The sequence below is a fragment of the Anarrhichthys ocellatus genome, unplaced genomic scaffold (genome assembly GCF_004355925.1).
Source record: "Anarrhichthys ocellatus isolate YVR2014 unplaced genomic scaffold, GSC_Weel_1.0 scaffold24, whole genome shotgun sequence".
NCBI classification, from domain to species: domain Eukaryota; kingdom Metazoa; phylum Chordata; class Actinopteri; order Perciformes; family Anarhichadidae; genus Anarrhichthys; species Anarrhichthys ocellatus.
The window spans coordinates 7,146,157-7,158,636 of NW_022280054.1; the positions used below are offsets into that span (position 1 = coordinate 7,146,157).

At 44.9% G+C, this 12,480-nt stretch overlaps 1 protein-coding gene across 1 annotated transcript; it reads right to left on the bottom strand.

Annotated features, from left to right (window-relative positions):
* Positions 1-2,885: 2,885 nt before the first annotated feature.
* Positions 2,886-12,217, bottom strand: golim4a (golgi integral membrane protein 4a; the record flags this gene model as incomplete). Its single annotated transcript, XM_031860976.1, has 15 exons — positions 2,886-4,033; positions 5,177-5,266; positions 5,390-5,458; positions 5,651-5,884; positions 6,320-6,390; positions 6,500-6,576; positions 7,248-7,516; positions 7,958-8,188; positions 8,297-8,521; positions 10,217-10,300; positions 10,483-10,565; positions 10,801-10,951; positions 11,160-11,213; positions 11,481-11,530; positions 12,112-12,217. Coding segments are annotated over 15 exons (1,962 nt in total), but the record flags the coding sequence as incomplete, so codon positions are not given.
* Positions 12,218-12,480: the final 263 nt, after the last annotated feature.

Sequence of the window (12,480 nt, forward strand, 5' to 3'; positions counted from 1 at the left end):
AAGAGAGGGAGGAAACGGAGATAAAGCACGGGGACGATGACAGGAAGTGAGAGGCAGAGCAGAAATGGAGACCAAGAGGAGAAGGGATGATTTGATTGAGACTATGTGCCAGGGACAAATGTTTTTTATTAGAGGTAATTGCCTCACTCAGTCAACCCCCCTCTCGTTTGATTTTCATTTCATCCGGATTTGTCGGTTCATTTCCCGTGTGAGCGAGTTCACACACAATCTTCTCTCAACCACACAGGGTAAAGAACAGTTGAGTATTGGGGGGGACACAGGTGGCCAAACCGAGCACCCCATGACATGTAAACTCAACAATGAATATTCAGGATTGATACATATTTATGATCATCTCGTCTCTGTTTGAGGATAAACTTGACGGCAGAATTGCACACAGCTCAAGTCAAGTTATGAGCTTTTCTGTAAGTCAAGACTACGTCCATTAATTATATTAGTAATGTCAGGCAACAGGGCAACAACAGCAGTGGAGCAGCCCAACAACTTCCTCTGGATCCTTCGTGGGTCTCTGGCAAGCTGCAGATTGATTAACAATTTAGTTGTGGAGCAGCCTCACAACTCTGAGGTCCCTCCAGCCGATAGAACATCTGTAAGAATATTCAGTTGGACAGCTTTCACTGTTGGAGTCTTGAGTGCTTTTATCATGTTGTTTGTAAAATGTCTTTTAAGATGGATGCCTTTTCTACTGCAGACCAAATCTACCTAAGGGTACAAACTCAATCAGGGTATGGCCAATTATTTGTCAATTTGAAGCAGCTGGGTTTTTAAATAACTATTCTGTCATAAAAGACGAGCACTTGGATGGATCTAAATGGTCATTCAATTATGTTCTTTTCCTTCTCCAATTACAGTCCCTTGATTTTGATGAAAAAAAATAAAATAAAAGATGTGAAGGAGAAATCCCCAGAAGTAAATACCACAGTGGAAACTTTTCAACACCAAATTCCTACATTTGAACGTTGCTGGAGCGAAGATTGCCAGGACTGCAGAATGTCAATTTCTTTACGAAGCATCTTAAATTTTTAGAGACTTTTTTTTTTTTTTTTAATCATGGCCGACACTAAATAATAATAATACACTTAAATGTAAGAGCATTTATTAATAAATTATGCTTTATGGCATAAAAGCAAAAAGCCACCAACACCATTGGTCCAACCTGCTGTTCATTTTAGAACCCCTCTAAAAATATCTAAATATCTTTTCACATACTTACTCATCCTGCCTCCAGTGTTGCTCTCAGCAAAGTGTCACATTATGTTGCTCATCCAGTTTCCCCCCCACAGGCAGCATGGACAGGTCAAAACTATACAGTCTATGAGTAAAAAATAGACCATACTCTGAGGAAAGCTCTGCTTGCTACACAAACATTACAACAGAGTAAATGGTAGCTAACATCCTAAAATACACTTTCAGGTTTGAGTTACACCGACCTAATACTTTGCTGTATTAGTATTCCTCTTATGGACGAGTATCTCCAGGTAGTTTCCCCCTCCAGCCTCCACCGGAGACCCATCCATCCATTTTCCACCGCTTATCCGGGGTCGGGTCGCGGTGGCAACAGGCCAAGCAGGCCGACCCAGACCTCCCTCTCACCGGCAACATGTTCCAGCTCATTTTGGGGGATCCAGAGGCGTTCCCAGGCCAGCTGGGAGATGTAATCCCTCCAGCGTGTTCTGGGTCTTCCCCGGGTTCTCTTCCCAGTTGGACGTGCCTGGAAAACCTCCAGTGGGAGGCGTCCAGGAGGCATCCTAATTAGATGCCCGAACCACCTCAGCTGACTCCTTTCGACGCGAAGGAGTAGCGGCTCGACTCCAAGCTCCCTCCTGATGACCGAGCTCCTTACCCTATCTCTGAGGCTGAGCCCGGCCACCCTACGGAGGAAGCTCATTTCGGCCGCTTGTAACCGTGACCTTGTCCTTTCGGTCATGACCCAGAGTTCGTGACCATAGGTGAGGGTAGGAACGTAGACCGAGTGGTAAATTGAGAGCTTTGCCTTCCGGCTCAGCTCCCTCTTCACCAAGACGGTCCGGTGCAGCGCCTGCTTTACTGCTGCAGCCGCACCGATCCGCCTGTCGATCTCCCGGTCCATCTTACCCTCACTCGTGAACAAGACCCCGAGATACTTGAACTCCTTCGCTTGAGGTAGGCACTCCGTCCCCACCTGGAGGGAGCAATCCACCGGTTTCCGGCAGAGAACCATGGCCTCAGATTTGGAGGTGCTAACTCTCATCCCCGCCGCTTCACACTCGGCTGCAAACCGCCCCAGTGAATGCTGGAGGTCACGATCCGAGGAGGCTAACAGGACCACATCATCTGCAAACAGCAGAGAGGCGATCCCGAGACCCCCGAACCTGACGTTCTCCACCCCCAGGCTGCGCCTAGATATCCTGTCCATGAAAGTCACGAACAGGACCGGAGACAAAGGGCAGCCCTGGCGGAGGCCAACACCCACCGGGAACGTGTCTGACTTATTGCCGAGAATGCGGACACAGCTCCTACTGCAGTCGTACAGAGACCGGATCGCCCGTTGTAACGGGTCCGGCACCCCATACTCCCGCAGCACCCCCCACAAGACCCCCCCCGAGGGACCCGGTCGAAAGCCTTCTCCAAGTCCACAAAGCACATGTAGACTGGTTGGGCAAACTCCCAGAACCCCTCCAGTAGTCTTGCGAGGGTAAAGAGCTGGTCCACTGTTCCACGGCCGGGACGGAATCCGCACTGCTCCTCTTGAATCTGAGGTTCGACAAACGGTCGGAGCCTCCTTTCCAGCACCCTGGCATAAGCCTTCCCCGGGAGGCTTATGCCGGAGACCGATTACCGTCAACTTTAAACTGCATCAGACAACAATCCTTTGACATCTTTATTCCACACATGGTTCAATGCAATCAAAGTCCCACTTTTTGTATCAAATATATCTGGCGGGGAAATAGTACAAACTGTCAACATTTGTTTTACTATACATGGTACAGTAGAATAAAGACTTGAGGAAATCGCATTAGGTTTGTGAATTGAATTCACGACAGCAGTCGACATGAAAAAGCCCCGTTTAAGGCTCAGCACTAACTTATACACCCTTATCTCTCCTGTCCTATTAAAATGGTGTCGTTTTTTCAAATGTGAAATGACCAAGACCTAGAGTGGGTTTCCAATAATGGAAGGCACATGTCAGTGTGACACTTTCAGCACACAATGTCTTTTGGACTGGCAACATCCAGTGAAAATACTCCATGGCTTCAGATAGTTGGTAAAAGCTATTATGACAAACTAGTTCAGGCGGGGGAAATAAAAAAAAATATAAAAAACGTTGCATCTTTTTTTTTTTTTTTTTTTACGATTGTCAGAATTGTTACAATCAACAATAAATAACAGAAAACGACTCGATCGATTGGAATGCAAGATTAAAATTTGAGCTCTATAAAGTATACAGCCGTTTGCATAACACATACATATAAAGGCCTGAACATGAATAACGTCATTTATCTTTGCTTTCTTTACACATACTCAAAGACAGCACATGGTAGAAATACATTCTCTGCCTGTCTGCTCTGAAAAACAGAAGCAGGCAATCAGGCAGACAGAAAAGCAATTGAATAAAAAGAAAATATACAGTACGCATCCGCTTTCCGTCCCGACATATTCTGTCCATTTCCACAGTGAGAGACGCTCAGTTCCATCCCCACAGAGTTCGCAATGGCATCTTATCTTCCAGGCATAATATCCCAATTTTCCTAATTGGGATTGTGAACGGATAGCTGGTTTTATTCCTTTGGGGAAACAAGGGAAAGAAAGACCCGACAGGCTCTAAGGGCAGCCGAAAAGGCACTGCGACTCGTCTGCTTCCGTCTTACATCTCTGCCCTCCGATTGGTTCCCTTATCTAGACCAGCCGTGTCCACCTCCACGTCCTCATCTTCCTCTTCGTAATGCTCTTCCTCGTTATTCTCGCCCTCTTTTCTGTAATCCCCGTCCTTTCCCCCCTCGTGTCTTGGTCCCTCATTGGTTTTTACGTCATCCTGGAGCAAAACACAAGCACACAACAAGAGGATGATGATTGTATCAGACATCTACAGGTATTCACGACACAATATAACTTCTGTGGAAATTACAAGATTTGAATTCCTGTTAACGTCTTAGTCTCGTACTGTTTTTACGCGGCCAGTGGCATTCCAAACTCATTTCAGATATCATGTCATTTCACAGTTTAGGAGTAGAGACAACCAAGTAGACATCACAAAGTTCATTTTTCTATACCATTGACAAAAAATATGCAAAAACGTCCCGATAGAATCTATGCTTTGGGAGTCCGTGACGGGGGGGGGGGGGAATGTTTCTCCTGATAATCCGTCCGTAAGATTGGAACTCACAGGATTTTTATTCTTTTGTAAATAAATGGAAGCAGTGGCTCTCGTGCAAAGGTTCAAGAGATGCACCAGTGGATGAATGACGCTGAATGAAGTGAAAGCTCGACTGAGCTCAAATTACAGAGAAACAGAAGTACGTTCACTCTCGAGTATGAAACACCAGTCGGTTAAAGAGGCGAGTGGACCGAGGACCTAAACACTAGGGATTATAAATAAATGAATGTCAGGTGGTCAGTTACAGAAGGGAGGAAGGAGTCAAATGTCTTGTGCAAGGACACATCAGCAAGGTGGGCTGCTGATTATCATTTATTTTGTATATTACTCAAAATGATACGACTTCTTCAAGTTATTTCTTAGAAATATTAAGACCAACCCAGCGTTTGTCATGTAAACAAGTAAATATGTGACATGAATGTATTGTTTCAGAGTTATGAAATGCGTGTGAGCTCCATTTAAACAGATTTCCTCTTAGGAAAAATTAAACCAAACCCGGGTGGTGACTCGACACCCCGACAGACTCGACACCCGATCTCCCACATTTACCAGGACGCGCACAGGCAAAGGGTCAAGTTACAGGGACTTCACACATGCACACGCAGCTTCATCCCCGTGTAGCCACTACAGGTAATACGTCACCGTAGTAAATATTACTCTCCAGATGTGGTGCCAAAAGCATCTTACCGCGTACGACAGGTGCTTTCTAAGCTTTGAACCACAACCAGTTTGGGTTTAAGGGAACAAAACGCACAGATAGCTAGAAATCCTCTGACTCTGGTTCCCTGAAGAATAACCCACCTGGTCCATGTTCTCCTCGTTATATGGATTCTCTCCTTCCTCCTCCACCTCCTCCTCTCTCCTCTGTCCACCAGCTATGTCCTCCTGGACCTTCAGGACACCAACAACGAGAAGACAGAATTACACAAAAAACAAATGGCGTGTCATTAGGGCAAGTCTGTTCCTACTTATCTCTTGCATTACTTTACTCAATATGCACAGAGTGTTACATACATCGTCCTCTACTCCCTCCTGGTACTGGTCGTCCAGCGCGTCTTCCTGTTGATCCGGGTTTCCAGCCAGCTGAACACACACAAATCACACGCACACAAGTTTAAACACCACTTAAAGATCATTTATTTTCCTAGATGCTGTGGTTTCTTCCCTTCTCCCCCCCCCCCCTCCCCTTATCTGCCTCCAGATCTCAAACTCTCTCCGTCAGTTTCGTCATGCCACCATCATGCCTCGCATCTCCTCTGGCCCCTCCTTACTCACCACCAGTTCCTCCTCCAGGGCAGGTTGTTTGGGGCCTGAGCGCGTGTCTTTGTGCTTGGCTGCCGCTGCTGCTGCTGCTGCTGCCGGCTCCTCTTCCTCCTCCACCACCCCGTCCTCCTCCTCATCCTCCTCTCGTACAACCCTGTGCTCCGGCCGGTCGTCCTCAGCCTCCTCAAACTCGTCCTCTCCCTGGTTGTTGGGGTCGTCCTCGGGGTCCAGATCACCTGCACCACCCTACAGAAAAAGAGAGAGTAAAAACACAGGATTTAAGTAAAGAAGAGGTACATTGGTATTAGTGCGTTAATATTTGCATTGAATGCATGCAATGAAACAGTAGTGTGGAGGATTTATAACTGAATATGTTGGCAGATAAAAACTGATTATGGCAGTTAGTGCACTCTAACGATGCATTAATGGCCTTGTTGGTATTCAGAAGCTTTAACAGATCACTGGGTTGACTGACAAGTGGAAGATGGATAGAGGGGAGAGGGGGGGGGGAAGACAGTGGGCAGGGCGGACGAAAGCATCGATTTGCGGATGGATGGACGTGTGACACATGATACACTGGTGTGAACGTGAAGTGACTGAATGAGCTGAAAGGAGAGTCAGACGATGAGGACACACGCGTCAACAGATGGCAGTGAGCGGGATGGATGGGGAGACCGTCACCTGCTTATGTGGTGGTACTCTGTGATCCGCCTCTTGATTCTCCTCCTCCTCCTCGTGTATCATGTGAGTGTCTGTTAACGAACACAAACACGTTCACCGTGAACTCTTCTAACAGCATCAGACAGTGAGAAACGTTCGTTCAGAATACATTTGATATGTTGTACTGCTGACGTGATGTACCTTCTTCATCGTCAGTGTGACGGTCCTCTTCTCCTTCAACAATATCGTTCCCCATATTCTCATAATTGGTTCTTTTCCTAATGACAGCAATGACAGTACAGGGCAGAAAAGAAGAGCACATCAAAACATAGCAATGAACGTTGAGAAATATACATCTACTGATACATATTTAGCTGTAGAATATATATCATTTGTGTGGTAGATGATCATGTATATTGAGACCCGCGGCATAGAGCTTTCCCTAAAATGTAATCAGAGCATCAAATGTTTCCTCTTTTAGTGTGTGTGTGTGTTACTGACAGGATCAGAGAACGATTAGTTTGGTGAGTGGCAAACATTGAATTACAACTTCCAGTTCACCAGAGGGAGATTTTGCTATTGCTCAGGTTAATCAACGCAACGCTAGTCTCATTAATTCATCTTTTTTTGTTTTTTAGAAAAAGTTAATTACAAAAATGTCCGAGAGCCATGGTTGACTGAGCTGCTGATGCTCTATCTCCAATGCGGCCTTTGAGCTGATGTAGCGACAAGACTGAAGATAAAACACACCCCGTTTGGTTCATTCCACTTTGTTCTTTTCAAATGAACACTTGTAAAGCAAAAAAATTTAACAACATTTTAAAAATGATTTGAAGAGGACAAATGAAATTGCATTTAGCTCCTTGGTACTGGCTTAGCAAAAGTATGAAAGTAAATTTTTTTGGTAACTTGAGCAAACTCCTTCTGCAGCTCTGATTGGAAGTCTGACCTCTGGTGGTCCTCTCTCAGCAGCTGCTCCCGCCTGTCGGCCTCCTTGTGCTGCTGCTTCTCTCTCTCCTGCTCCTGCTTCAGCCTCTGCTCCCTCTCCTTCAGCACCTGGTCTCTCTGGACCTTCAGGGCATCCTGCCTCGTCTGGACCTGCCTGCGCTCCTCGGCCCGCTGGGCCTCCAGACGCTGCTGCTCCTGCTGCTGCTCGTAGGCAGACTTCACGCGCTCCACCTGGGCGTGCGCCTCCTCCTGCTGCTCCGGATGGAGGCCCTTTTGAGGAGACAACTAGATGAGAGCAAATCAAACACACAGAGCTGTTGCTAATTTGAGACATGAATGTGGAGGCAAGGTATAATTCATCCTTTGGGAGAAGTTTAATAGATGAGAATGATGGCGTAGAACGATGAACACGACACATAATGAGCAAGCTGTCATTAATCAAAGAAGTAAACGCTGAGGAAAGGTTGTAACTCATTCCAGGTCCTCTGGGATTCAAGATAAATGATAAGCACTTCAATCTGAGCGGTAGCAAGGACACACGTCTCATTTATGATTACAAGGTTTGTTATGTTGCTCCAATCAACTACTTTGAAAAGTTTCAACCACACCGCGTGTTTACAAGTCACTATAAATTAGTAACCGAGATACAGAAAATTAAAGCCAGTTTAAGGCCCGTTTAGATGAAACTGAGTAGTCTGCACCAGTTCTAACCGGTTGTGGCTGGCGTCTCTGTCGGTCCAGGGCGTTCTCGTCCGGCTGTTCCTGTTCTGGCTCCTCCTCTTCGTCCTGTGGCTGGTCCGGGTCCTCCTCCAGCTTCTGAGGTTGTCCTGCTTGAGCCATCTCTTCCTCCGCCAGCTCCCTCTTCCTCTCAGCCTCTCCCTCTCCATCCTCCTGCTGGGATACGGTGGGGTGGGACTTGATCTCCTCCACTTGATGGTCCAGCTGAGGACAAAGCAGCAGGAGATATGATGATCAGATTTGTGTTTTTGTACACTAACAGTATGCCTTTTCTTGTTGATAATAACGTGACCTCAAAGAATCCCACATTACCTTGGACTCTGTGTTCGGGTGAACCTGGTGATCGTCCTCGTGGGCGTGCTCCCCTTTCTGTGGCTGTTCCAGCACTGTGGCCTGCTGGGCTTCATGAATTTGGGACTCGGGCGCAATGGCGGCTGCTTGCGGCTGCTGGGGGGGGGCAGGGTTTTGTTCCGGCTGTCTCAGATTAGCCACCCGGTTCAGGGACTCCCTCACCTGCTTGTATTCATCCACCTGCATCTAAAGGGAACAACATAAACAGGTTGGCTAAGAGTGACCATCCTGGGACAATTGTGTGATGCTGCTCGATTTTCAGTATAAAAAATCCCATGTGTGAACCTCTGGGACTTGTAAGAGAATAGGCTGGATATTGATACTATACTAGTGGCAATAACGTTGAACATGCTTTTCTACAATACTCTTGCTTCCTAATTTAAAAAGACGTCGAGTTGTGAAATTGTCAATGTTATTTTAACACAAGCTGTCCTAAGATTTCGCCTGAATTAAAAACGACCTCAAATTAGCAAAATTATAATGATACAAAAACAGAAATATCTTATTGAAGCAAACAAGACTATTAATCTGATGATTTATTAAATGCCAGCTTTTGGGATTTAAAACTTAGACTGTTTTAAATCCTCTGTGTTGCAGACAGATTTCAGCCAGCCAAAGGATAAAGACACCAAGAAGTGCTGAACAATTTAATCAGTACTGAGGTTTGATACCCAGCCCCGAAGACAGACAAACATGCTGTACGCTATTACATGTGAATGGGTCAAATGAAAAATCATTATAGTAGTAATCATGTAGGTTATATAGTCATTATTCAGAAACTAACTTTATTTAGCCACCTACATATCTGCATCTGGGGAAAAATTATACATTTTAACATGATTTGCTGTGGCGAAGCAGACATTTCTTCCAGTTCAGACCATCACACCATTAAAAGGACACCATCCTCTATACACACACACACACACACACACACACACACAAGGCCAGAGGGTTACATTAAAAAAAAAAAAAAAAACTCTTGCTAAATCCCTCCCTCCTCTCTTTATCCTGCTCCACTCCCTCTATTATATCATTCTGGCTGATTGGCTTAAATGTGCTTTAGATGTACTGTTCTGACAGCCCTGACTAAACCAAACCCCGAGGACAAGAGAAAGAGTGTGTGTGTGTGTGTGTGTGTGTGTGTCCATCCAGACGCAGTGATGGAAAACAGGACAGGCTTCAAAATAAATTAGCAAATGCAGACAGACAGACAGAGAGAAGGGAGAAGAGAAGACAGTGAGTGAGTGTCCATTAACGCAGACAGAGAGGAGGAGAGCAGAGCACTGTGTATTCAATAAAGCATTCAGGCATTTCAAAAGGTCAGTCGTGTGGAGAAACAGCAAACATCTGATCTAATTACCCAAAAACCAAACAGAAACTGGGGCATCTTTTCTTCTTCTCTCCTGGGGATTACGCAGTCCGCTACAATAAACATTTTGATTACGAAGGTTTGCTTTATTAGGAAGGTGAAAGTAAAAGGATAAAGTTTGGCTGAGAGGAATGCAGAGCAGGACTTGCTCTCCAGTTGTCTTTCATCAGCTCATTCGGATTATTGACACACTGTACAGCAGCAGCAGCAGCAGAGACTCCCCCCTCACCTGGCTGTTTCTCCCCATTAACACCGCCCTTGTGTCCGTTAGCTCCGCCGCTAACATGCTAAACACACAAACCCGCTCGCACGACAAACTAAAATGCGACTCTCCTGCCTCGCTGTGTGTCAAAATCTCACCTAGAGCCTTTGATTGCACCAGGCAATAACATTTGCAGCAGTTGACGGGAAGACAAATACGTGAGGAAAATACTTGCGACGCAGCAATTCAGCATCAATCAGCTGTTGTCTTCAGTGACAGGAATAAACAATGAGACCTGCTGCCGTCCTACCTGAGCTGCAGCCAGTGCACTCTTGTGGTCTTCCAGTGTCAGTGCGAGGTGGTCGTGGGAAGACTTCAGGTTCTGATGCTGGACCTGGGCAAACAAGTGCAAACAAGAAGCTTGAACTTTCATTTTATTGCCTAAAATATTTAATATAAAGTAAAATGTAAGATCTGGCACATTTTAATGACTGACAACTTTATTTCTTCCATGTCAGAGCACAAATAGCACACGTTGTATGATGCATGTGACAGTTATACTAGAACTAGTCCGACCTGTGCATCCTGTAGCTGTGTGTGGATGTCATGGTGGGCTTTCCTCAGCTGCTTATTTTCCTCTCTCAGGTTGTAGACATTATCTGCAATCACAAAAACAGCAAACACGTCAACAGAAAGCATGCATCTGAACAGGAAACACAAACAATATTCTACTTCAACACATTTGCATGAATAATAACAACCACTTTTTGTTTTGTGTTTTTTTATATTTCTTTTTTATCCTTATTAAAATACTGCATGGTTGAAGTCATAAGTCAAAATGTTTACTGATGACACCACTCCCACACTGCTGCTACTGTATGTTTGCGTCTGTACCTTTGAGGTGGGAGATCTCGGACTCTTTGACCTGCTGCACTTGCTCGTAGTGCTCTTTGTGTTCGTCCAGCAGCCGGTTGTGGTCCTCGCCTTGGACCTGGTGCTGCTCCTGCAGGTCATAGAACTGCTTCTTCAGGTCGTCGTGCTGGTTCTGGCAGAGAAAGAAGACCACCGTCATGTGATGACACACACACACACGCACACACACATAAACTTTAACCCAGAGAGAGGAAGGATGTAGTGTGGTAAGGCCAGAGAGAGTGTGTACCAAATACAGGTTAAATATGAGGATGTCAAGAAGTAAGAAACCCACAATGTGAGAATGTGATTGTGTATAAAAGGATTTGAATGATTTATACCTTTAGCATCTGATGCTGCACTTGTAGAGAACTGAATCTGTTGCCGGAGTCTTGCTGTTTGAGCATAAAAACAAAAGAAAACATTTTCTTACTTCAGCAGTTATTGGGAAAAGTGAAACGAGTGACTTTGTAGGTCAGGCTCGCTGGCACCGTCTCAACTCATAATAGTGAAGGGGTGAATTAAAGCCGACAGCGGCAGTTGTTTAACAAAGCAATGCAAGAAGACGTAAAACCGACGGGTGGCAAGAGACACAATATATAAAAGTGTAGAAAAGAAAGACGCCGAGTCACAGCAGAAATGAAACGCGTGTGAAGACATACCTTCTCCTTGTTCAGTGACTGTTGTGCATCAAGTTTATAACCCAGATAATCTAGAAGACAGAAACAGCACAGGTCAGCTTATCTTTCATGTTTTCAACAAGATGGAAAATTGTGCGTTAACGTGATAAATGCTTTTGATGGAAAAGAAAAAGGTACGACACTATGATGCTGACTTATGAGCTTCATTTTGATGCCTTGTAAACTCAAACCCACTTCATTTCATTAACACGTTAGTCCATTCATAAGTATGACACGCCGTCCCTGAATCAGACGTCCTCTTACAGCACAGATTGTTATAGTGTTACAAAACCAACACTGTTGTACTGCTACACAGCTCAGCTGCTGCAGATGGGGTTTTAAAATTGTTTACGGTGGGTACATCAGTTAGAATGACCCTTACATCTGTTACATAATTGTATTACATTGCATCTATTTAGCAGATGCTTTTGTCAAAAGGTGACTTATAATAATAATCTCATCAAAGAATATATGTACCATAGTACACCAAACTGTAGTCTAATATTCATTGTACCCAATGATGTGCAGTCTCAGAATTTGAACTTTCCAAAGCTCCTTTTAATGGAGATAAACCTCAAGAGTCAGAATTGAATGTAGACGTTATTTTTCTCACCTTCTTTGGCCTTTTTATGCTCCAAGCGCTCCTTCTGAAGAGACTTCTCTAACCTGGAGCGATGCTCGTACACCACTGAACATGGAGGGAAGGAGATGGAGAGAGAACACACAACGGTTTAGTGAGTTTGAACAACTTAAACAAAGAGCTGCAACACAAATATGTGCACTGCACAAAACGTATGCACCCACAAACACTTAAACATTCTGTTCAGAGAGGTGAACAGAAACAGGAAGTGCATTTTAAGCTTGATATGAGAGCCAGGTGTGATATTTATTCAACCGCACTGTGATCTCCATCGGCACAAAGCTGTGGTATTCCTCACAATGCTGTCAGTCAAAAGCTTTTTACAAATACTACGAGTTTGGT